This window comes from Leucopleurus acutus, assembly GCF_964270905.1.
Source record: "Leucopleurus acutus genome assembly, chromosome: 5".
Classification (NCBI taxonomy): domain Eukaryota; kingdom Metazoa; phylum Chordata; class Mammalia; order Artiodactyla; family Delphinidae; genus Leucopleurus; species Leucopleurus acutus.
Genome location: NC_139147.1, coordinates 137537986 through 137564626, shown reverse-complemented (window position 1 = coordinate 137564626; position 26641 = coordinate 137537986). Strand labels below are relative to the sequence as shown.

The following is a 26641-nucleotide window of genomic DNA, read 5'->3' as shown; positions in this document are numbered from 1 at the left end:
CAGGAAGATTCTTTCCCCAGCGGGGAGAAACATGGATACAGCCTTTGGATAGAAAATATTTATTGTTCCAGCCACTAGAAGACTCAACGGTTTTGAAAGTTTTGAGGAAGGCAGCTTTCCCATTTTGAATCCCTCCTACACGGAGTTTTTATACCTTTTAGATAATAAGAAGAACTGTTGGTGATCTCTAATGGGAATAATTAGGAAAAAAAGAAAGACTGGAGTCATAGAGGTTGGGAAGATAAAAGGGAAGTAAGTCAGACACAAGAGCAGGAAATGAGGTCGCTGCAATAAAGTTTTGAGAGAGATCAAGAAGGGCAAGGGTCAACCCATTCACATCTTGGGATTGTGCCCTTCATTCCATCAGGATGGAAGAAGCCCAATACGGGCAGAAGGGCTGAGGACACCGCCTGGCACAAAGTTATGACCAGAAGTAAGGCGTCATAACCTTGAAGACTGGGAAAGAAACATTCTCAGCTTTGGTGCATTGGTTTTAAAAGTTTTTGTGTAGCTGTTCTTCTCCTTTTCCCCCATCCTAACCACCTACATTACTCTATCACTCTGTGAGTCCAGTGGGAACTTGAGAGAGAGGACTTTTTTTTGTTTGTTTTTTAGGTTTAATGTTCTTAATTGTATTGCTTTTGGCTGAGACTTTACATCTCTCAATAACATGTTATACCCTACTATTTCTTTTTTTTTAAAAAAACTTTTAATCTTATATTGGAGTATAGGTGATTAACAATGTGGTGTTAGTTTCAGGTGTACAGCAAGTGATTCAGTTATACATATACATATATCTATTCTTTTTCAAATTCTTTTCCTATTTAGGTTGTTACATAATATTTAGCAGAGTTCCCTGTGCTATACAGTAGGTCCTTGTTGGTTATCTATTTTAAATACAGCACAGTGTACATGTCAATCCCATAATCCCTAACTATCCCCCCCTCCCTTCTACCCTGGTAACCATATGTTCGTGAGACAGGACTCTTAAATTGGAAAAATACTGCTCACTGGCATCGAGGACCAGAGAGGAAAAATGGTCTCTTAGTCCTCATATAATTTGCTGCCAAAAAAAGCAAAACAAATCCACAATTTTTTTAACTGTGTAAAGAAGGTCCCAAGTTTTACTATTGAGCTTGAATTGCAAATGGAAATCAAATATACTAAAATTAATAGTCATTTTAGATGTGACACGTGCCGTTGCGTTCTTGAATGTTGTCTCTTTTATTGAATGAAGACCCTTTTATAGGCGCTTTCATAGGCTCATACCTGATCTTGGCCATTCAACTCATTTTTCCCCTTAAGTTCTTAAATTTCCCGATAGTAAATTATCCTGATATTAGAATTTTTCTTTACTATTTTTATTGGGGTATAATTGCTTTACAATGGTTAGTTTCTGCTTTATAACACAGTGAATCAGCTATACGTATACATATATCCCCATATCTCTTCCCTCTTGCATCTCCCTCCCTCCCACTCTCCCTATCCCACCCCACTAGGTGGTCACAAAGCACCGAGCTGATCTCCCTGTGCTATGCGGCTGCTTCCCACTAGTTATCTATTTCACGTTTGGTAGTGTATATATGTCCATGCCACTCTCTCACTTCGTCCCAGCTTAATCTTCCCTGATATTAGAATTTTTATGAATTCTTTCAGTTGGGAAGGAAGCTCTTTGATTTCTTTTACCTATTCCCTCCACCCATTAAAATCCCTCTGCGTTCTGAGAGATGGTGGGGTGTGAGGCCCCGCCTTTCACGGGAGGCTAAAAGGCCACCTCTAGAAGGAACGTGAGTGGTTTCTCAGCAGCGATGAGGCGTTACCAACAACTTCTCCTTACTCTCATGCTCTTTTCAAGAGGCCGAACCACTAAGAAATTGACCACTGTGAGGCAGGGAGGAAGCAAAGGTGAGTGGAACCCACCACAAAGACCCAGGACTCCTAACAGTAACCCAGGGGGCCAGTGGCCCAAGGAAGGTAGGAAATCTATTTCCATTGTCTACTTGGCCCACAGGTAGGATTTATAAGTCCCTGTGTGGTCTGCAAATGACCTCTCAACTATGGAATCTCATAAGGCACGCAAGTGCCCTGGTGAGAATGTTGTCTGCAGCTGATTGCTCAATCGGGAGATGGGATGTGAATTACAAGGCTCTTCTCTCCGACTGATTCATGACATTCTCTGCCTTGTTAATAATGCCACACTGATTAAGTCACAGAGCAGATTGAAGGAGCATGCGTCCCCGTTCAGAAACAGGGATTATCACGGGTTTTATCTTGTTCACGGGACAGCAATATTACCAGCACTGGTGGTTGTTTGGGATAAAGAGAATATGAATGAAGGGTACTTGCAAATAACCCCATAATTCTCATAGTTAAAATGTCCACTCTTACAAAAATCATAAATAATTGTCAACTCTGCAGGTCTAATTTCCTCATCTGCTTCTTTCTCTTGCAGACTCAAGCGGAGGGGCCAGCAAGCAGTGAATGACACCCATGGCAGGTGGCAGATGGGAGGAATTAGAAACCTCTGGAGAAAGGATAGGCTTTGAATAGGGAGCATTCATCTTCAACTTAACATGTCTGAGAGGTCACCACCACCTAATCTAAAGAAGAGATTTTAGAGGCTGGTCTGAATCCCTAAGTGGGTAATACAGTTTCTATTATGTTTTCTTTGCTTGTTCTGTAATTTAGAAACAGGAATGAGATTTTAATGAAAAGACTAATGATTTTGACATTTCCCAATTTCACCCGGGGCCCTGAGGTCAAGACAAACTATTAAGACTTGGAGAATTCTCTTCCCCTGGGTAATTGCTATTGCTCCTGGTGTGGGAAATATGTCAAGTAAGTGAGTCTTGAATTTAGTGCTTACTGATGTCCGGAGCTAGAGAATCAGCTCCTACAGTGTAGGAAGCAGCACAAAAACTCTTCACTGATGAAGTGTCTGTGTGTGGGGAATGGGATCCATTTAGGAGGTAGTATAGCAGGGGGGTTAAGAGCTGGAATTGCCCTAGTCTTGTCACTTATTAGCTATGTAACCTTGGGAAGCATATTAATTGTAATAGAATAAGTAATGCTTAGGTAACAAATAATGTGCTAAATTTCAATGGCTTAACACAAATGAATTTTATGTCTCACTCTTTCTCTCAAAAATGATGCTAATAACTAAACTTGTAAGGATTAAATGAAATACGTACCTGTAAATTGAACCGGTCTTGGAGACCAGACTGGCCACATCTGATGTAGTGTCACATTAAGAGAAATGTAGTACAGCAACCAAAAGTAATTAAAAAATAATTCTAATCTTTTGGTCCATATCTTTCAAGAACCTTAGAGGCAATACAGTGATACACCACAGGAAGACTTTTGTAAAATGACCCCTCCTTTTCTATTCCATTCGTGATAACAATGGTGCCTCTCCAAATTCTCTCACTGAAACTCTCCCCCTGGGTCCCTTCTGTTCTCTTCTGCTTCCCTCTGGCCATCGTGTCCGGCATTCCTGCCAGAGGTGGCTGCTAGGTGGTGCCATGCTCTCCAGGCCTCTCGTTTCTCCAGGGAAAGAAGGCATTTGGAGCCTGCTGGGAAGTGTACATCTCTTATCACTTCAACTTAATGATCCACAAGGAATTCTCACCTAGAGTTTATGGTGAAAAAAGTTCTCACATTGTTGCATTTGGAAAGCATTTGGTCCAGTGTCTGGCATAAGGCTAATTCCTGTTAATAAGTAGTAATTGTATTATTATTGATACGTTGGTTATGAAGAAAACTTTTCTTTGAATTGAGCTGGTGAGGAATAGGGCATTATTAGCTAGGTGATGCAGAGCTAAACATTCACACAGATGGGTTTGTCCAACTTAAAAACTAACATATATATATATATATATATATATATATATATTATATACACACATGTATAGCACTTCTTAACAAGGAGGCCATTAAACTTCTTAAACACAAGTTTCCCCCAAATTGTATATATTGTCAATGTCTTATTGACTATATTCATACCTGTGGAAAATTTGAAAATGCATCATTTTACTCAAGTGAAGCAGATAATTGGGTTGAGAGAGAAATGAATAGAATGTCAAGCTATTACTTTTTATAAAGTATTCCACCCACTACTGTGCAAAGAAAAGTATGTTATGTTTTTGCGGCATGGGATGACGGCCCTTCTAAACACAATTTTAACTTCCTTTCTTTGAATTCAAATGTATGAATTACAAGACTTTGGAATTAAAAGAAAACCCAAAGGAGTCCCTTAATATTTATGTAAAAACTTGGAAACATGGGATGATTTTGAGGGAGAGAGTTATTTACGAATATGTAGTTCATATTATCCTAGAAAGAAAAGGGAAGGAAATACACACTATTGTGTGAAGAAAACTAACTAGAAATCTCTCAGCAATGACACACACTTTTAAAGATTTCAGGCTTAAGGAGCTATGCACCAAATCAGTGATTTGGGAGTTCAGCAGGGTAATCAGTGCTAGAAGAATTTACACAGTTTAAACTCATTATGTGGAGCCCCCCCCCCCCCAATGACCAGCTTCTGATTAGGGTACAATGGCTCCTGGTTAGCCTGTAAAACCCGCTACTATGTAGTTGTAAGGAAACACAATAGCTGGTTTCATAAGATTTTCAGGATACACGCTGAGTACTCTGGTTCCAAACCAGGTTGGTGAACAAAGATGCTGAATTTGGAGTGAGAAGTTTTTGCATCACAATTCCCGACGGCACTTCTAAACTTAATGCGAAATGCCTGATTTGCTGCCTAGGAAGACCATTGTCAACTCTATACTGTAACAGAATAGTTGAACAGCCCTGTCTGTAGAAGACAGTGTTTGAACCAGCAAACTGAAATGAACTACTTTGTGTACTTGAACCATAGTGCCTTGGGCAAGCTCACTCAGCTTCAGAAAATAAGAAGAGGTCTATAGAGGACCACAGTAGTGAGGCCATAGGCAGCTTCTACACGACCAAATGCATACATTTTTTTGGCATTCATTTTTTAATGAAAGAAATCTTTGAAACTTAAGCAAGATGAATATTGTTCATCACAGCGTTCACACCTTTAGCAAACACTCAACAATTTCTAGGTGAGGAAGAAAGTCTCACAGTTAGTAGATGTGAAGCCAAGATTCTAAAGTTAGGGTTTTCCTCCTGCACTGTTGGTGGGAATGTAAATTGGTGCAGTCACAATGGAGAAGAGTTTGGATGTTCCTTAAAAAACTAAAACTACAGCTATCATATGATCCAGCAATCCCACTCCTGGGCATATATCCAGAGAAAATAATGATTCGAAAATATACATGCACCCCAGTGTTCCTTGCAGCACTATTTACAATAGCCAGGATGTGGAAGCAACCTAAATTTCCATTGACAGATGAATGGATAAAGAAGATGTGGGACATATATACAATGGAATATTACTCAGCCATAAAAAAGAATGAAATAATGCCATTTGCAGCGACATGGATGGACCTAGAGATTGTCATACTGAGTGAAGCAAGTTAGACAGAGAAAGACAAACATCGTATGATATCGCTTATGTGTGGAATCTAAAAAAAAAGGTAAAAATGAATTTATTTACAAAACAGAAATAAGAGTCATAGGTGTAGAAAACAAACTTATGGTTACCAAAGGGGAAAGGTGGTGGAGGGATAAATTGGGAGATTGGGATTGACACATACACACTACTATATATAAAACAGATAACTAATAAGGACCTACTGTATAGCACAGGGAACTCTACTCAATACCCTGTAATGACCTATATGGAAAAGAATCTAAAAAAGAGTGGATATATGTATATGTATAACTGATTCACTTTGCTGTGCAGCAGAAACTAACACAACATTGTAAATCAACTATCCTCCAATAAAAATTAATTTAAAAAATAAAGTTAGGGTTTTGTTGCACAAAGGTGATGTGTGGAGCAAAATAAGGAAGGTATATTGACTAATTACATATAGACTAAAAACAAGTCTTCGTGAGAATTCACAATGGACTTCGAAGCCACTGAAATTTCGGAAGAAATGTGTCTGGTTTGGCATTTTGATCCCCCAGTGGTGCTCTAGGAAGTTCCCAGATCAAAAATTGTCATTGATTAAAAAAAATGCCTGATCATATTTTAAAAATATGTCGTTCCTTTCTCTGGGTCTCTTTTCTAATAACATTCTCATCCAGAGCATGCTTCCTGTGGGGGAAATCACTCTCCAGTTATACAGTAGTGGGCATTTTCGATTTCTTTTCTTATGAAAATTTATATTTTGAGACTGAGCTTTCATCAGAGGATAGACTTTTCCTCAAGCTTTAAATATAATCAGTGAGGGGACTTCCCTGGTGGCACAGCGATTAAGACTCCACACTCCCAATGCAAGGGGCCTGGATTATCCCTGGTCAGGGAACTAGATCCCACATGCATGCCACAACCAAGATCCTGCACATGGCAACAAAGATCCCACATGCCACAACTAAGAACCGATGCATCCAAATAAATAAATATTTTTAAAAGTTCTATAAAAAAATAAACTGAGGAATTTAGGGGAGAGGTTCGTGGGGAAAGGGGAGGCAAGGAGCTCTTTCTTGAAATTGTATTATGTGGACCAGCTTTAAGAGTTATCACATGGCAACCTAGTCACAAAGAGACCATTTCACATTTGGGGGAAAATCACAGTGATATCCATTGAGAACTCCTCTTCATAAAAATGTGAACAGTGAGTAAGGCGGATAAATTTAGAATGGGCAGAACTTCTTATAGTGGGGTCTTTCTGAATTCACAGAACTATCTAACTGTTACTTATAGATTCGTACAAAGACATCATTCTTTTTGTTACACACAGGAAACGTATACATAGAATACTCTTCAGAACAAACTTTGTCCCCTAAGTTTTTCTTTTTCTTTTTTTTTTTTTCTGGCCGTGTGGCTTGCAGGATCTTAGTTCCACGACCAGGGGTTGAACCCAGGCCCACGTGTGTGAAAGCGTGGAGTCCTAACCCCTGGACCACCAGGGAATTCCCTCCCCCAAGTTTTAAGACAATTATTTCTATGATTGCAGAATATGCACAAGTGAGTCTATGGGAAGGATGAGGCTTTCATAGCTATTTACACAAATTTGTGCAAGCCAATTCTGCCCCTTCAGGTTTCCCATCTCCCGCGTCAAACTGTGCTTGTCAGGTTGTTTCTTTGGGGGTTGCAAGAAATTGGACATGTTGGTTCTTTGAAGGAACAATTCTGCCCTTAGTTGGACTGTGAAGGCACACCACCTTTAGGGAATGAAGATGCTTCCAAAATAAGGTCATTTGGAGTCTCACAGAGGGAGTCCTATTTTCCCCATAAATTTCCATTAGATCCTCAGGAGGTGTAACTTCTACTCGGCACTGGCCCTAAATTATTGTTGTTGAGACTCTGTTCCTCCTCTCACTCTTCCCTTTCACTCAGAATTTCTAAACGAACACTGACTTTTACTTGGGGATGTCCCATTAAAGTGACCTTGTGGTAACTTATTTAGAAGAACCGAAGAAATATTTTAAGGGATGTCACCTATAAATTGGCACTTGCCATCCACCTCTACAAGGATCAAATCATGAGCCACTGCAGCTGCTGACCTTCAACACCCCCTGAAAGGAGACCAGGGTGGAGATCGGGAAGGCGGCACTCGGTGCTCTGGGAAAAACTGGCAGAGCAGGTCTTCCAGGTAGTTAGATATTTTCAGAAGACAATTTTATGAGCCCAATTCGTGCATCTCCTCGTATCTAGAAAAGCACTAAAATCCTTCACGGTGATGTCCACTCCTCGTGAGTAGCAGTAACCTTCATGAGACTAACAGAAACCTTCTGCAAAAAATATGTGTTTGATTGCATGTACTCCCCCTTCACCAGAATCACATCTATACTGACCTTCCCCCCTACCTCTCTGGAGCAGTTTCTCAGAGCTATCTGAAATGCTGTCTCCTGGGCTATAGGCCTCATTTTGCCCCAAATAAAACTTAACTCACAACTCTCACGTTGTGCATTTTTTTTTCAGTCGACAGTTATGAATACCCTCTGATTTATCGATGAATTTGGTAGATTCATACTCTTACATGCCAGGCTTCCTTAAAATGATGGCTCACTCCTATATCCAGCAAGCTGCCTTCATTTTCCTCTCCTCACATTTTCCTCAAAATACTAAGCGATGTCACATGTGCCAATTCTGTCTTTTCTGAGGAACAAATTCTGATTTAAAGGCAAAATAAAAACACTGTAGTAAACTAAAACACACACGGAGCAAAAGCACAGTTTAGTTTGGTTACATACCTTTCTCAATGTTTGAAAGCTTTCTTAAACTGGAGTTAAAAAATAATGGAAAAATAACGCTCGAAGGGCCTGTGGCTCGGACGCGTTGGTTGTTCACGAGTTGCATCCTCGTAGACGCACAGCTTGATGAGGTTTCCCAGACTGCTTGCACTTAGGTAGACCCATATGACTGGCTGTGCCAGTGGCATGTGAGCAGAGATCTAGGTCTGGCCCCTGAGTGGTGCATACGAAGCCTCTGCATCCTCTCTCTCTCAGCTGGTTGGCTGTTGGAGTACCAAGTCTCCAGTGGAGGACTCTGAGTTCCAGAGGATGCTGAGACCTCAAGGATAATGGTGCCACCAAACAGAGGAAGCTTGGATCCCTGAGTTGCCCTGGGAAAAGCCACCACCTGCCCACCACGTTTACATTGTGATGTGAATGACACATGCCCTGTAGGTCTTATTCTACATACTGTATCAGATCACAGAGACTTGGGGATGTTTGTTACAGCATTCAGCCTGACCCAACTGATACAGTTTCTTCAAGATCACCCAGGCCAGAGATGAGGGACTGGAGGAAAGCACTGAAGGAAAGCAACTTTACTCCAAGCCACTCAACTTGTATGTGTACTGACTCTATTACCTACCATTCACCACTCTTTTTGACAGAAGCCTGTTTTGGTAATTCTGGTATTTTCCCATATATGATGCTAACACTCTGTACCATCAAGAAAAAAGGGTGACTAATAGCCTCAAAGGAAAAATGTAAACTGTATAACCTAGAATATAAATACACTTCGTTAGCACTAGTCAGACTTGGGGCTATTTATGAATGCTGGCAAAATGCGGTGACACAGATCGGTCACCATGTGCTCTGCTTAATCTTCAGGGTGGAAAATATAAGTGGGATTACCACAACACAAAAGCCTAGCAACTTGCAGATGTTCATCTCAGAATTTTCCTGAATCATTTTCCTCAGTGACATGGAAACCAAATCCTTTAAGTCCCAATTCATTTGACAGAAATGCATCTCCCTGTGTCCCTCCACCCGCATTGAGTTATTATTACTGCATGCTGGCCTTCCAGTTCGTAATTTCAAGGCACTTCCATCTTCCCCCTAACTTGGCATCTTGTTTACTTCATATTTCTAACTATTTGGCTACTGTTAACTCTAGTCAAAGCTGCCGCTTTTCTGGCATTGCAGATTTCTGGGTTTAAACGGTGTGTTTATGGATGCCTTGAATCTGAGGAAACCGGAGGCCTCCAGCTCTGCCTGGTGTAAGCAGACTGTGTCCGCCATATGCTTTCCTCTCTGCGGTCTCTGTCCTGTTAGGGAACTTCACAAGAAAAGCACTGTAAAGATGTTTACCATGGGATTTTGTAATTTGCTTTTAATTTTAAGTTAATTTCCACTGACTTAGCTCACTTACAACAGCTTTAATCAGACCACCCACTGACTCCGTACTGTAACAGTTGAATCTGGGTTGGGGATTACAGGGATGTATCCGTGGGGCTAGTGTGAACAAATGTCGCACAGCCTCAAGGATGAGCTGTGAAACATGATCAGACTGGCATAGCCCAAACGGTGAAATATTTACTGCAGTAAAATATTCAAGGTTATTCTAACAAGTTCCAGGAGATCAAATTCTTGAACAACAACAACAAAAAAAACCCAGAGTAAAGTTACGTTTTTAAAAAGTCCTAACCTGTCCACAGGAAAAGTATTTGTAGGCTGATTGAGAATTGTGAACAAAACTCTAAATTTAAAATATTGCTTCTTTCACTTATACTCTCAATCCCTCTACATAATTATATGAATGTGTGCAAGTATGTGTGTACTTTCAGGAAGTGCTGAGTATGTGTTATTTGCTGGCAAATGTGATATATTCACACACCAAAGATTTTTAAAAATTCAACTAATAAGAAGGCTTCCAACTTCTTTCAAGGATGAAACTGAGTCTGGAAAGAAATTGAAATGTTATTTTGTACCTTTGAAATGATGATGGAGTAGAGATTTTACAAGTTTACCCTTGAACATGGAGCAAGAGAAGAATAAAGCAGAATGATATGCATAGCAGACTGAAAAGCATACTTGAACGGGAAGAAATTCTCCCAGAGCTAGTCCATGAACACAGGGTTCTTTAATAAATGGGTGGATTTATGAGCAAATAAAAGCACAAACATTAGTGGAGAGCAGAAATTGAACGGCCGGACTATAGTCGTTCTTCTGTCTTACTTGTCTTCTTGTTAATGAGAAATCTTTCTTAAAATACTGAGGCACAATGGGTTTTTGATAAGACATGACAAGTAATAGCATTAGGGTTAAGAAGATTGAAGAGAATGTTTTTCTGGAAATTCAGTATAGCTTCTCCTGTAAGTCAAAATGCCTGAAGGAGAACATCCCCTTTTAGGAGAATTATGTGCTGATTTGTGGCACAGTGCTTTAGTGGACAAATGTCCTAGGCCGGGATTCAGAATACCAGAGTTTAATTTGATTTTATACTGTTTGATTCTTTTTTTTTTTTTTTTTTTTTTTGCAGTATGCGGGCCTCTCACTGTTGGGGCCTCTCCCGTCGCGGAGCACAGGCTCTGGACGTGCAGGCTCAGCGGCCATGGCTCACGGGCCCAGCCGTTCCGCGGCATGTGGGATCTTCCCGGACCGGGGCACGAACCCGTGTCCCCTGCATCGGCAGGCGGACTCTCAACCACTGCGCCACCAGGGAAGCTCCTATACTGTTTGATTCTTTCATTGATTTTGTAATCTCAGGCAGCATGCTACTTGGATGCCCAGTTCCTTCATCTCCAAAGTAGAAATGAAAATCCAAACTCTCAGGGGTGATGCAAAGATGGCAAATTAAATAAAATAAGGTATTGTAAACAAATTGCCTTGCTCATAATACATACGTAGTAAACATTAGTATCTTTTCCCTGTCAGTAGATGTGCTGCTAAATCTTCCGTTGACAAGAGAAATTAAAACCTGATGAGATATATTTTGATCTTTTGATGGAATCTTATTTGAAACACATGTTTTCATTTGGTTGATGGGAGATTTTATCCAAAAATGAAAGTCCTCTTTGTACAGAGGGAATATTCTAACTCATTTAGGTCTATAAGATGGGAATTTTAGTTATGTGAGTAAATTTCTTTTCCCCCCTCTCTTTAAGCCACTTGTCATCAAAAGAAAAACTGAGTTTTATCAGATGGTACACTAGGTCCCTTCCAGTTCTAACATTCTATTATTTCATGGATATGGAAATGTGTATATATACGAAGGAATGAATTAAATTCCAATAAGTATTAATCAAGCATGTACTTCATGCAGGCAATTTCGCGAGGAAAAGGATTACAAAGATGAATAAAATGTAGTTCCTGCTCTCAAGGAAGTTACATGTATACAACTGAGTTCTCCACTTACAACTTGGTTGAATTCTTATGATTCATTTTTCAAAAAGTTTCTCATTAAAGTATAACCTACAGAAAAAAGGGCACAAATCAAAGCGTTACTGCCTGATGAATTATCAAAAAGTTCTGTGGTTCATGTTTTACTTATACATTTGGCATGTGAAGCTCATTTTCCCATGGAAACGTATTTCCTGTGAATGCTCCGTTAGCCTACGATACAGCTGGCATTTAGTGCTCAGAGGATTGAGGGACAGAGCGAGAATTTCTACCTTGTGGTACGCGGGCCTCTCACTGTTGTGGCCTCTCCCGTCGCGGAGCACGGGCTCCGGACGCGCAGGCTCAGCGGCCATGGCTCACGGGCCCAGCCGCTCCGCGGCATATGGGATCTTCCCGGACCGGGGCACGAACCCGCGTCCCCTGCATTGGCAGGCGGACTCTCAACCACTGAGCCACCAGGGAAGCCCCCTAACTTTGTTTTGATGGATAAACTTACACTACGTTTCAGCTGGGTTTTGGAGTCAGGTGGTTTGGGACTGAAATTGTAGCTCCTGATTTCCCTTGCTTACTTGCTGGGGGATGCTGGATCAGGGTTTTACCTATCTTATCCTTAACTAGTCTTCTTGTCTAGTACATGAATTTAACAACCTATCTCCACGATCCTTGTGGGAATAAAAATGTTAATGTCTGTAAAGTGCTTCGTATACAGTTTGGTTCCTAGGAGCCATGATAGCATCAGCAGCATCAACATCATCTTTATTTCACAGAGCCGTTGTCAGGAGGGCAGGGCTCTGTTATCCCAACCTACAGACCTTGGAGAGGGTGAGCTCTGGACCCCTAAGACGTAAACAGCCATGGAGAACGCAGTGTGGAATGGAGATCTGGGTCCCTCCAAGTGGGGCTGGGTTGAGAATTCCTGGTGGATGTAGCCTAGATAGTTTTTCATTCTCAAGGAATGCACACAAGTTGAGGTGTGCATGTGTGTACATATGTAGATTTGATACCTTTTATTTCAGGCTGAGTATGTGCTGTTCTCTGCAGGGTAGAAGTAACCAGGGAGGTAGAGAATGAAAGACATTTTTTGTCTTGTTGATGGGATGGCAGGTGGCCTTTTTATCCTCTGACTTTCCCAACCCAGCTAACCCCCATCTCCCTCCAAGGAGCTTAAAAATCAAACTCTTCACGGTTCAACTTGCAAACACAAGCTGAAATCCCCAGATGTCATGGAAATGTGGCTGAGCTCTTTGCAGGGTATGCCTCATGCTATTTGACTGACAGAAGGCTACACAGAAGAGAATACAGAGGAGATGAAACATGAGCCCATTTAGAGATGATTAAATCTTTGTGTGTTCTTGATTTTATCTTTAATATATATTTAAATGGAATTTGGTTTCTAAGAAAATGTTGCTGAGTTATAATTGTACAACTTACAGTGACGTGATGACCCACAATTCACACACAATCACTAGCTTTGCTTCATTTGTCCAACTACTTCTGAGTACCCCCCCTCCCCTTTTCTGGATCTTGTCTCTTAACTCTTCAGCCGACTGGGTTGTCATGGAAACCACTGTGGTTTCTACCACAGTGTGATCTCTCCTCATCCTTGACCCTCTCCCCTCACCACACACACACACACACACACACACACACACACACACACACACACACATACACACACACAGTGATAAAATCTGAGTGGGCACTTAAGCTGAACCCACTCAGTCGTTCCACAGGAATCTAAAATCAACTAAGAGAGTTAAGCTTAATCTGTTGCCCCCTGGAATTGAGAAGCTGCTATCTGTCACCATTTCCTGCTGTTTGGATGAGGAAAGAAAGATGGCAAGTCTACTAAATAAGAATGGAGAGAAAAAGAAAAGGAAGAAATGGAGAGAAAATAGAATAAGAAACGAAGCTTGAGAGCCTGATTATAAGAATTCCTGAGGTCCAGGTGTGCATGTGGGTCTGTGTGTGTTATGTGTGTGTGTGTGTGTGTGTGTATTTTATTTAATCATGTAAGATACTTGGAATCCTTATAATAAATCTCTGCTTTTAGTTCTCTATTTGAGTTGGATTTCTTTCTTTCTTTCTTTCTTTCTTTCTTTCTTTCTTTCTTTCTTTCTTTCTTTCTTTCTTTCTTTCTTCAGTCAAAAGCAACAGAAATTTATTTCTCACAGTTCTGGAGGCTGGGAAGTCCAAGATCAAGGCACTGGAAGATTCTGTATCTGGCAAGGGCCCACTTCCTGGTTTATATATGGGTGTCCTCTCACCATGTCCTCACATGGCAGGGGACTCAGGGAGTTCTCAGGGTCTATTTCATAAGGACACAAATTCCATTCGTGGGGGCTCCATCCTCATGACTTAATCACCCCCAAGAGCCCCCACCTCCTAATACCATCACATTCAGGGTTAGGTTTCAACATATGAACTTCGGGGGGGGAACACAAACATTCAGTCCACAGCACTTGGTTTCTGTGATCCTGCTGCCTTGTTTGCATTTTAGAGTTTAGGTTGATTTTCATTCTGGTTTCAGTTTTCAGATCACTTTGTTTATTATTTTTGCCACTGATTTATAAGCTTTATTGAAATGAAAAATACAAATTGTTCATTTAGTGTCTTAAATAGGTGAGTTAAACCAATAATAATTTAATTTGTTTTTAAAACTGCATTTCTGTTTTGATTTGCAATAGTTTCTGAAGATATAATTAACGTACAATAAATGCACACATCTTAAGTGAACAGCTTGATGAATTACTTCTCTAGGATCCAGCAGTTTCATTCCTAGGTATTTACTCAAGAAAAATGAAAGTATATGTCCACAAAAGTTCATAGATAAGAATGTTTAAAGCAACCTTATTCATAAGAATCCCAAACTGGAAACAACAGAATCCATCAACAGGAGAATGGATTTGAAAATCATATATCAATATAATGGAATATTTAGCAATAAAAAAGAACTTTTGATATACCCAACAACATGGATAGATCTCAAAAACATTAGGTTAAGCAAAAGAAGCCAGCTTCAAAAGGGTACATATTGAATGATTCCATTTTTATGACACCGAAATACTGGCAAAACGAATCTATGTCGATAGAAATCAGATAGTGGGGGTTGGAAGATTGACTGGGAGCAGGCACGATGGAACTTTCTGGGGGAATGGACATGTTCTATTTCTCGTTTCTGGTGGTAAGTTACACGGGCGTATATGATTGAGTTGGATTTCTGTTGCCTACAGTAGATGTCCTCCTTCTAAATTGCCCCCAAGTTTACCAGGCTTCTCAGGCTGTCCCTTTTGCCAATGCCCCACACTAACTGTCCTAAAATAAAAATTTTAAAAACAATCAGTCTGTCTTTTGAGAAGGGGTGAGGGTAACCTCTTTCTTTTGCTTTACAGCATTTGGAAGTTATAAAGCCTTCGTCTCTCTGAAGCTGGGGCCCAAGCAGGAGAAACAAAACTTCAGGGGTAGAGGGGAGTGTAAACTTAGAATCCAGTCCTCCCTAAAATCTTCCTTAAGGGGCAAAAGTTGGGGCCAAGACTGATATAGTAGAGGGAATGAAGCAGTAAGCACAGCAACCACTAAGAAGAGAAGAGGAAAATGAGGGTCACTGTGCTGCAGCCAGAGCAAGTAGGACGGGTCGACATATGCAAGAAATTCAACAGCAATCTTCATTTACTCAGTGCCACAAGCATGAACACAATACTAGGCTCTGAGAACACTGAAACACGATCTCTTCCTTCAAGGTACTATGTTTGCCACAACTTCTGAATCCACTGGAAAACACCTGTATGAGTGTTTCAGAACATAAAATATACACTGGATGCAGGTAAAGTTTCCAGGCCATTACTTACTGAGCTTTTCCCAGCATACCTGACACTGTCTTAAGCACCATAAAAGTGTAGGGTAGGTAAAACCGTTCACCACAAGATACTTCAAGGAAGGGGGTTTGCTCCCTAAGGGAGAGTATTTTAAAATACACAACCAGCAAAACACTTGTTGAGCCTGGGATGGCAGGGAAAGCTGACATGGTAAAATGCCATGTGAGTCCTTCAATATGCAATTTTCTAAGAACAATTATCTCAGAAAGGTGCAGAATTAATTATGTTCTCTTATTACACAAGACTGTGTTAGCAGATGCACACCTACACACAGGCTACTCTTGAAGAGCTAAGTATCTGGGCTGTCAGATATGATTTTTAAAATTATTACTATTCAGTAAATCATTTTCAAGAAAATTGCTTCCAGGCAGCCCAATCTTATTTGAGACTGAAATGGGGACTAAATTTAAACCAAGTCCCTCCTTTGGAAATCACTCTCTTTTCACTATAATCTTGAAAAAAATTGTAATATAGTCACATAGGAAGCAAGAGATATTGGAAAATCACAGACTTCACTTGAAAGACCCATTCAGGTTTGTTTTTATCTAAGGGAAGAAGTAAGGAGTCGAACCTCATGGATACAGTACACCTTAATTATAGAAGAAATTGTCTAGTGCCAAGAGGTTCAAGTGAACATAACTCAAATAGGGCCTGGGAATTAGATGCTTTTTCCAATGACATTTGCATTTGAGATAGGGCTGCCTTCTGAAAACATAAAACTGGAGATAGGGCTGCCTTCTGAAAACATAAAACTGAAAACATAAAACTGAAAACATAAAGATTCACCTTTGCATATTAAAGACTTATGGTCCATACCCAAATAGAAATATAAATTCATATTCAGATTCCACTGAGGCTAATGCTGATTAAGAAATATGAGACATGCTTGACCATCATATATACTACAGACCTTATACCTAGTTACCTAAGTTTACCACTTAGGGCAACAGACCTGTGTATTACATTCTGATCAAATATTTTATAACCATAGATAAGCTGCTCTACCAGACCCTGGGGTTTTCCACGTGCTCGCTTCATCCAAAAAATTTGTGGCCTCATGCCCTGGGCAATAAAAGTGAGGTGAATAACAGTTCAGAATTATTTGATGTTTAAACGTTCTCTACTTTCTGGGGGTATTAGTGTTGTAACAGTTAATCTACGTCTACAGAAAATATATGTGTTACCTTAGATTTGAAGGTAGATCTTTTTTTTTTTTTTTCATCTTAACACCTACTATACCAAACCACTTGGAGAAATTATATTACCTACATAGCAAGAGGTTTTTTTCCCTATTTTTCAGCTTAAATTCCTCCTATGACTTTTGAAAACTTCTTGTCCTGAACTTAGGGGAGCTGAAAAATTGCTGTTTTGCAATTTAGCTGTTCTTTTAATTTGTTCTTTCAAATCCTACTATTGACACTCTCTTTGCTTTTGTTACTTCTAAGATATATAATTCTAAAGTCCCATAACTTTTCATTTTAGACTCCGTTTACTGGCTATATAGGCTACTCTCTTTAGGACTTAATTCATTTTCTCAAAATTTCACATAGGTTCCAGGTCCCAAAGTAAGATTTTTGACATTTATTCATTCAAGTATCAAATATATATTAAACGTTGATTCTGCACCATGCTGTGATTTAGGCACTGAAGATATATCTAGAATAAGACAAAGCCTGAATAAAATAGACATTCTGGCAGGAGAAACTGACAATGAATATGAAAACATACATTTTAAAGTAACTGAGATCTTGTTAAACGCTATGAAAAAGATAAACAAGGTGATGTGACAGAGGATAACTGGGAGAGGCAAACTCCAGGGCAGGCAGTCAGGTAAGGTCAGGGGAGTAGCACTGGAGAAAGAGAAAATAGCAATGCAAAGGCCCTGAGGCATGAGAGGCAGGCAGGCACCTGGCATGTGTAAGGAAGGGAAAGCAGGCCAGTTTGCTGGAATGCAATGCTGGACACGAGTTGATATCTGATGTATCAGATAAGTTTGAACGACAAGCAGGAGTTGGAATGCAGAGAATCTTGAAAGTTATGGTGAGAAGTCTGGATTTTATTAACAGTTCATGAGGATCCATTGAAATACTTTAAGCAACAGAATGACATGTTCCAATTTATATTTTGAAAAGGTTTCTCCTGTAGACTTGAGGAAATAGAGTGGGTAAGGGTTTAAGAAAAGAGGCAAGGATGGGTGCAAGCAATCTACACAGGGGATGCTCCCACATCCCACAAGGCCACTCCTTCAAGGTACAGAAAGAAAAAAAACATTTGACAAAATTCTACATGCACTTATGATAAAAACTCTAGAGAAAGTAGATATAGAGGGAATGCACCTCAACATCATAAAGGCCATATATGACAAACGTACAGCTAACATCATACTCAATGGTGAAAAGCTGAAAGCTTTTCCTCTAAAATAAAGAAGAAGACAAGAATGTCCAATCTCCTCTTTTATTCAACATAGTATCGGAAGTCCTAGCTATAGCAATTAGGCAAGAAAAAGAAAAAAGTCATCCAAATTAAAGAAAAAGAAGTAAAACTGTCACTATTTACAGATGATATGATAGTATGTATGCATATATTTACAGATATATGATACTGCATATAGAAACCCCCCCAAAAAACTATTAGAACTAATAAATGAATTAATTAAAGTTGCAGGATACAAAATTAATATCCAGAAATCTATTGTGTTTCTACACATTAATAACAAACTATCAGAAAGAGAAATAAAGAAAACAATCCCATTTATAATTTCAACAAAGAGAACAAAATATTTAGGAATACATTTAACCAAGGAGGCAAAGGACATGTATTCTGAAAACTATAAGACATTGAGGAAAGAAATTGAAGATGACACAAACAAATGGAAAATTATACCATGCTTACGGATTGGAAGAATCAATATCGTTAAAATATTCATACTACATAAAGCAATCTGCACATTCAATGCAATCCCTATCAGAATACTAATGATATTTTTCACAAAACTAGAACAAATAATCCCCCAAGTTTTTTGGAACCACAAAAGACCACAAATAACCAAAGTAATTTTGAGAAAGAAGAACAAATCTGAAGGTATCAGGATCCTAGATTTGAAACTATGCTACAGAGCTAGTAATCAGAGAGTATGGTACTGGCACAAAAACAGATATGAAACTCAATGGCATAGAAGAGAGAGCTGAGAGATAAACCCACACTTATATGGTCAGTTAATCTATGACAAAGGAGGCAAGATTATTCAATGCAGAAAAAGTCTCTTTAGTAAATGGTGTTGGGGAAACTGGACAGCTACTTGTAAAGGAATGAAATTGAACCACTTTCTCACACCATATACAAAAATAAACTCAAAATGGACTAAAGGTTTAAATGTAAGACATGAAACCATAAAACTCCTAGAAGAAAACATAGGCAGGAACTTCTTTGACATTGGTCTTATTTGACATTGGTCTTATTTTTTTGGATATGACTCCTCAGGTAGAGGAAACAAAAGCAAAAATAAACAAATGGGATTACATCATACTACAAAGCTTTTACACGGGAAGGAAACTACCAACAAAACAAAAAGGCAACCTACTGAATGGGAGAAGGTATTTGTAAATGATATATCCAATCAGTGGTTGATACCAAAATATATAAAGAACTCATACAACTCAGTATCAAAAAACCAAATAACCCAATTAAAAAATGGGCAGAAGACCTAAATAGACATTTTTCCAAAGAAGACATACGGATGGTCAACAGGCACATGAAAAGATGCTCAATATCACTAATCATCAGGGAAATGTAAATGAGCTATCACCTCACACCTTTAAGTACGGTTATCACAAAAGGGACAATAAATAACAGGTGCTGGCAAGGATGTTGAGAAAAGGGAACCCTCGTGTGCTGTTGGTGGAAATGTAAATTAATGTAGCCAGTACAGAAAGCAGTGTAGAAGTTCCTCAAAAAACTTAAAGTAGAAATACCATATGATCCAACAATTCCAATTCTGAGTAGTTATCTGAAGAAAATGAAAACACTAATTTGAAAAGATGTATGCACTCCCATGTTCATTGCAGCACTACTTACTATAACCAAGACATGGAAACAGTCTAGGTATCCATTGATATATGAATGGATAAAGAAGATGTGGTATACTATACAACACAATATTACTCAGCCATAAAAATAATAAAATCCTGGCACTTGCAGCAGCATGGATGAACCTGGAGAGTATTATGCTAAGAGAAATAAGTCAGACAGAGAAAATCATGTACTGTATGATTTCACTTATATGTGGAATCTAAGGGACAAAAGAACAAACAAAACAGAAACAAACTGGCAATTGTCAGAGGGGAGAGGGTTGGGGGGTGGAATGAAATAGGTGAAGGGGATTAAGAGGTAAAAAATTCTGACTAGTGAAAAAAAAAACTGGCTACAAAATAAATAAGTCACAGGGATGTAACATACACATAGGGAATACAGTCAATAATATTGTAACAACTTTGTATGGTGCTAGATGGCAACTGGATTTATTGTGGTGATCATTTTATAAGATCTAAAAATATTGAATCACTATGTTGTACATCTTAATCTAATCTAATATTGTTTGTTAATTATAACTCAATTTAAAGAAAAAGAATAGAGACAGGGAGAACCATTACATCACTTCTCTTTTGTCATGGTCAGGGAGATATGTCTCAGTACCTACCTGCCCACCCTCCCACCCCATACACACCCCACAGGCTGGTGAGAGCAAGTTGACTCTCCCATTAGCATGTAACTTTTACATTTAATTATGTTTAATATATAGATGTTATCTGATGTATATGACCACTCTGGAAAGTTTTCCATTAATTATGTCTATAAATGTGATTGTTTCACTCAAGAGTCAAGACTGGAGTGCGTATTTTTGTAACTACACTATTGAAATATGGTGCTTGGTGTGTAGAGAGAGTGTGTGTTGATGGGGGTTTGGGGTACTGTGATGAAGCTTGAGGTTCTGAGCAGCTATGGGTCAGCACCATAAATCACCCACATACCATCTAATACATCAAAACTGGAGGAAAGCTGCTAAAAGTGGGTGCTCCTCACAGGCTCCCTTGTCTCTGTTCAGGAACCTTCTCTGAAATTTGGTGTAACCTCTTGTGCTGTAGTGGAGGTGGCATTTCAAAGACCTTCACCCAGAGGCCACTGACACTCAGGAACCTAGGGAAATATCTCTCTCTTTACTAAAGGGTGGGGAGAGTGAAGGAGGAGACTTTATTTTTTATGCTGATCAGAGTATATAAAAATAATGGAAAACTAAGGGAAAAAATGAGGTAACCAACACACTTAAACTGTAATAGGTTTCCAATCAAAAAATGGGCAGAAGACCTAAATAGACATTTCTCCAAAGACATACTGATGGCCAATAGGCACATGAAAAGATACTCAACATTGTTAATTATTAGAGAAATGCACATCAAAACTACAAAGAGGTTTTACCTCACACTGGTCAGAATGGCTATCATCAAAAAGCCTACAAATAATAAATGCTGCAGAGGGTGTGGAGAAAATGGAACCCTCCTACACTGTTGGTGGGAATGTAAATTGGTGCAGCCACTGTGGAGAACAGTAGGGAGGTTCCTTTAAAAACAGAGTTGCAGTACAGTTCAGCTATCCCACTCCTGGGAATATATCCGGAAAGGATGAAAACTCTAACTCAAAAAAATACATGCACCCCAATGTTTATAGCAGAACTATTTACAATAGCCAAGACATGGAAGCAACCTAAATGTCCATCAACAGAGAAATGGATAAAGAAGATGTGGCACATATACACAATGGAATATTACTCAGCCATAAAAAAGAATGAAATAATGCCATTTGCAGCAACATGGATGAACTCAGAGATTATCATACTAAATGAAGTAAATTAGATAAAGACAAATATCATATGAAATCATTTGTATGTGGAATCTAAAAAATGATACAAATGAATTTATTTACAAAATAGAAACAGACTCACAGACACAGAAAACAAACTATGGTTACCAAAGGGGAAAGGGAGGAGGGATAAATTAGGAGTTTGGGATTAACATATACACACTATTATATACAAAATAGATAAACAAGACCTACTGTAGAGCACAGGGAACTATACTCAATATTTTGTACATAACCTGTAATGGAAAATAATCTGAAAAAGAATGCATATATAAATGTATAACTGAATCACTTTGCTATATGCTTGAAACACTGTAAATCAACTATACTTCAGTAAAAAAAAATGACAAAAAAAAGTTAATAGGTTTCATCGAGTAACCCCTGTTAAGGTAAAACCGGAGAATTTATCACCTTTTTCTGACAACCATTGCCATCTGCTGCTTCACAACCTCACCACCAAGTCAGAGTCCACAATGTGCAAACCCTGAACATATCTACACATAGCCATAGCAATAGCTGATCTTCAGTGTTTTAGCACTATTAATGTTTGAAAACATATTTTAGATACTCTTCCATCACTATTTATCTCAAATTCAAAATTCTTATGTTAAGGCAAACTAAATTTCACAACCAACAACAGATGGGTCTGTGCTAAAATCAATTTTATAGGGTTTACCATGAGAAGCTGTGAAGCAAATTTCTTAGCATCTCCATAAACAGAAATAGCTAAATTAATCTATGTCATTATTGGGGTCATCCAGGAGATATAAATAAGGGCAAACATAGAGAATACACTGAGTGCATAAAACTGCTAATTAGCATGAGATCGAAACAGTACTAGCTAGCCTTTTCACAAACTTAGATAATATTTTACACATTTTAATTAGTTTTCCTGTGGGAATTGGATGAGCTGCTATTCTAAAGTTATGTAATTTATCAGAGTTCTGGAGTCACAGCTTACTCTTACATGCATACCTTTTAACTATTTCTTAAAATGCTTCTTTGGTCTTTGTTTCAAATGGGTTTTTATTTTATTTTATTTCAAAATGGGTTGATGATCAGTCTCCTCTTTATCCAGATGTTCTCGTAACGTTCTGTCACCTGATAGTTTATAAGCTACTTGGGATAGAAGGTGATATTCAGAAGGGAAAATTAGAAAGACACAAGGCAATCAAACAGAGAGAGTTAAGCTAATATGTGTCAGAAACAATGGGGAATTTGCGGATGAAGGGAGAGGATGAAGAGAGGAGAGGAGGTGAGAGCAAGAATAAAGGGCTGAACAATGGGGCAGGGATGCCACAGGAGTTTTAAGATTAAGGATATAGAGTGAAGTCACATTTATACTGTTTGCATTTCCATCATGCAAATGTTCCTCCTTCTAGAACTCATTGACCAACCTTTCACACAGGCTTCAACCCACCAGAAACCCTGTGTGATTGGATAGTTTTGTTTGCACGTGTGTGGGAATTAAGGAGGGGGCTGGGTTCCACACTGGTCTTACACCAGAGTTGCAGAGCAGAGAGCAGGAATCCATGACCATAGGTAATCGTCAGAATATAAGCTCCCCCCAAAGTCATAGTATCTTTGGAAACAGCACAAGACTTCTCCCCCGGGGTATGAAATTATGGGTCAGGGTGGTCCAAATTTACCTTTAGAAGGTATAGCATCCCAGGATCTTGGATATACTGTAAATAGAACTTCTGAGTGATACAAGATGAGGAAACACAAAATATAAAACGATAAGGGTCTCAGAGGTAAGTGCCAGTTCCCATTAGCCCTTAAAATGTAACTTAGAAGGAGTCCTCTGTAAAGAAGCAAGACTTTTGGTTTCAGCCACAATGAAAGAGCTTATATTGAACTAAAAAATAATTATAAATCTGGACAAAATCTATAAAATAACTGTTTGAAAGCACTGGAGAGCAAGCAACTTAGGTCAGACTTGAAGGGCTGTGTTGCCTGGGAAAAGGGAAGTCCATCAGGGTGAGGACCATGTTTATCCAGGTGTTTTCCTGAGAGAATCGGCTGTTTCAGTGTGAGGTGGAAGAGAAAGGAACAGTCTTCCTGGACGAGGACGTTTAGGTGTACCAAACCCCCTGGGATTTGATGAAAAACCCCAGAGAGGAGGGAACTGCATCAATGGGGCCCTTGAGGCATCAGCCAGCTCCCCATTTGAGCCTACACAGGGTGGTGCTCCAGGAAACCAGATGATTTCCATAACCATGTGATGCTCAGGAGATGCAGGCTGGAATTCAAGGCCTGCCAAATTGGAGGAGCCTTGGTGAACATCCAAGGATTTTAGCTGAGATCCTGAAAAAAATCATGTCTTACTTAGGAGTGAGAGCTATAGCACCAGAGTAAGGGCAAAACTGAAACAGATCAGCCTAACAAGGATGAAGAGGAACTGTGAGCAGGACGAAAGTGATTTGCTGGTACTCTATCTGCCTGCCAAGAGAAACTCTAACCCTATCTGGAGGGAAATAAGGTGAACACTTTTTCATAAACAACATCTACAATGAAGCAAAATCATGATATCTGCTAAAAAGAGGGGTGGGGGCCAAATAACCAAAAAGAAAACAACAAAAAAAAACCACACACAAGAGAAATAACAGATAACGAAAATAGTCTCATTGGCAATTCAGACATTGGAGTTTTAAAATCACTATGATTAATGTTTCAGCAAAGAGAAGAAGAAGAAAAAAAATGGATTAAAGGTAAGAATCCTTAAAAATAACCAAATAAGAAGAAACTAGGGGTTGAGATCCCATATTTTCCATTTGTCTATGCTGAGGAATGGTGGCTCTTTCTCTCTTCCCTCATTTCTTTTTCCCTTTTTGGTGGCTTCGATGCCCTAACTCACCTCCACTCTTCAAAAATAGTTGTCACGTTACACTGTCGTGGAGAGCACAAAAGGCAACTATAGTCGTAGACCTCGATTTACTGAAAGGGAAGACAAGAAGAGTGTCTTCAAGAAGAAGAGACAACAGGGGACTTCCCTGGTGGCGCAGCGGTTAAGAATCCGCCTGCCAATGCAGGGGACACGGGTTTGAGCCTTGGTCCGGGAAGATCTCACATGCTGCGGAGCAACTAAGCCCATGAGCCACAACTACTGAGCCCATGTGCTGCAACCACTGAAGCTGGCGCGCCTAGAGCCCGTGCTCCACAACAAGAGAAGCCACCGCAACGAGAAGCCTGTGCACCGCAGCGAAGAGTTGCCCCCGCTCAGCACAACTAGAGAAAGCCCGTGCGCAGCAACGAAAACCCAACGCAGCCAAAAATAAATAAGTAAATAAATAAGAGACAACATAACTACGAGTTTACAGATTTTAAAATGACAGACCCCTGTGCCCATACTCTGTCCCTGCCACCTACAAGTTTGTGTGACCTCACACACGTTACTTAACCATTCTGTATCTGCCTCCTGTCCTGTAAAACCTAGTTGACACTCACCTTCAACCGTGGCTTTAAGCGCTAAATGAGATGTTTTACACAGGCAGAGTATTTAGCACAAGTAAGTTTGCAATAAATATCGATACCTCCTCTGCTGCTTGTCATCACCAATGGAGAGAAGCACACATTCAAGAGTGGTAATCTTGAACGTCAGAAAGGGATACCATCTACATACTGTCTGCCATTTGATATCCTCCACCAAGATGAAGTCATACGCAATTTGGGTTCATTCTTTACCTTTCAAGTGGAGAATACTGATGACGAACAAAATGTCCCCACAAGTGGGTTAGTCAAAACAAGAGCTTCGTTTCTTAAACCCTTAGGGAAAAAAATCGAGTATAGCAGATATCTGGGGCAGCTCAAGGCAGCAGATCAAGGCTTCTGTTCATAGAGAATGCTCTGCGTACGTGCTCTGGTTTGCCTTTCAACAATCATCCCTATTAAATCATTGGTCTCTCTGACACATCTAATGAAGTCATGTTCATGAGCAGCTTAATCACGGGATGCAGTTTGGTACATATTTTGACAGGAAAGCTGTTTGTATAAACTGAAACATGCAGCAAATATATAATTTCAGAAAATGTTCATTATGCTTTCAGCGTGACAATCTTTGGCTTGAATCCTTCCGTGCATTTTTAGTCATTTTAAGATAGGCTGTTTTGAGTACCGGTTAACAAATAAAAATAAAAAGATATTCTTAAGCAAAATGTATGTCAAGCCAGTGGAGTAGTGAATAATTACACACACAGCAAACTCTGCACCACATACTCTATCCAGAAATCTTTCAGTTCGGGAGAAGTCACCCATCTCTAGCTGAATATTATATGTCCCTGAAATTGATTCTGGCTATAAGCACATGAAAATAAAAAAGAAAGAAACTGAATTAAGAGAAGTCATCCGTAAATAATACTTTCCTAAAATGTTGATAACAAGCTCCAGGTTTGACTTGTAGCTAATTATCTAACTGCTCAATTAGTAACTGAACAGTCCTACCTTATCTGCTCAGAGACTTTTTGAAGTGAGGTCAGGACACGTGCCTTTCCTGTTATAAATGATCTCCAGGCCCCATGTGTTTGGGTCTCAGCACTAATTAGAAGCGAGACTTACATCACTCTCGTGACCTTCTCGAAGGTTGTATGTGAGGTCATGCTGAATGTCTTCCACAAATTTGTGAGCATATTCTGGGTAAAGGTCCAGGACTTCAAAGAGTCCTTTGAGGATGATGCACTGGAGATCACAGTAGGTTAGCGCCTTCACATCCGCATTGGTCTTGATCACTTGGTCCTTAATTGATAGATTGGCTCCAATTAAATCTCCTTTCCCTTGAAACAGTGAAAAAAAGAGACATGTAGTTTTAATGAAAAGCAAGCTTGGGACTGGTAACTTTGTTTGATTTACAGGCTTCATTTCTCTGAAATTACACTGAAAGAGAAGAGGAACATTTATCTGGGGCAGGGTTTCTCAGCCTCAGCAGGGTTGAGATTTGGGTCCTGATCATTCTCTGCTGGCAGGGGGAGCATTCCGTACAGGGTAGAATGTTTAGTAGCATCTCACATCATCCACCCCCAGAGATGACACCCAAAATATCTGCAGGCATTGCCTAATGCACCTGGGCAATCGAAATTGTCCCCAGTTGAGAAAACTGGTCTAGAGAATAAAGCCTAGGAGCCCGAGAATTAGGAATTGTAGGTCATACATGGGCTCCAGACAGGTCCCTCACAGGATCTGGTAAATGA

General features: G+C 39.6%; 1 protein-coding gene across 1 annotated transcript in view; it reads right to left on the bottom strand.

Annotated features, from left to right (window-relative positions):
- KCNH8 (potassium voltage-gated channel subfamily H member 8) overlaps positions 1–26641 on the bottom strand; it is a gene marked incomplete at both ends in the record, with an annotated part of 389811 nt that overhangs the window by 43363 nt on the left and 319807 nt on the right. Inside the window, one exon of the mRNA XM_082840176.1 lies at positions 26013–26227. Within this exon, the coding sequence (XP_082696302.1) occupies positions 26013–26227 (215 nt within the window). The remainder of the gene's footprint in view (positions 1–26012; positions 26228–26641) is intronic.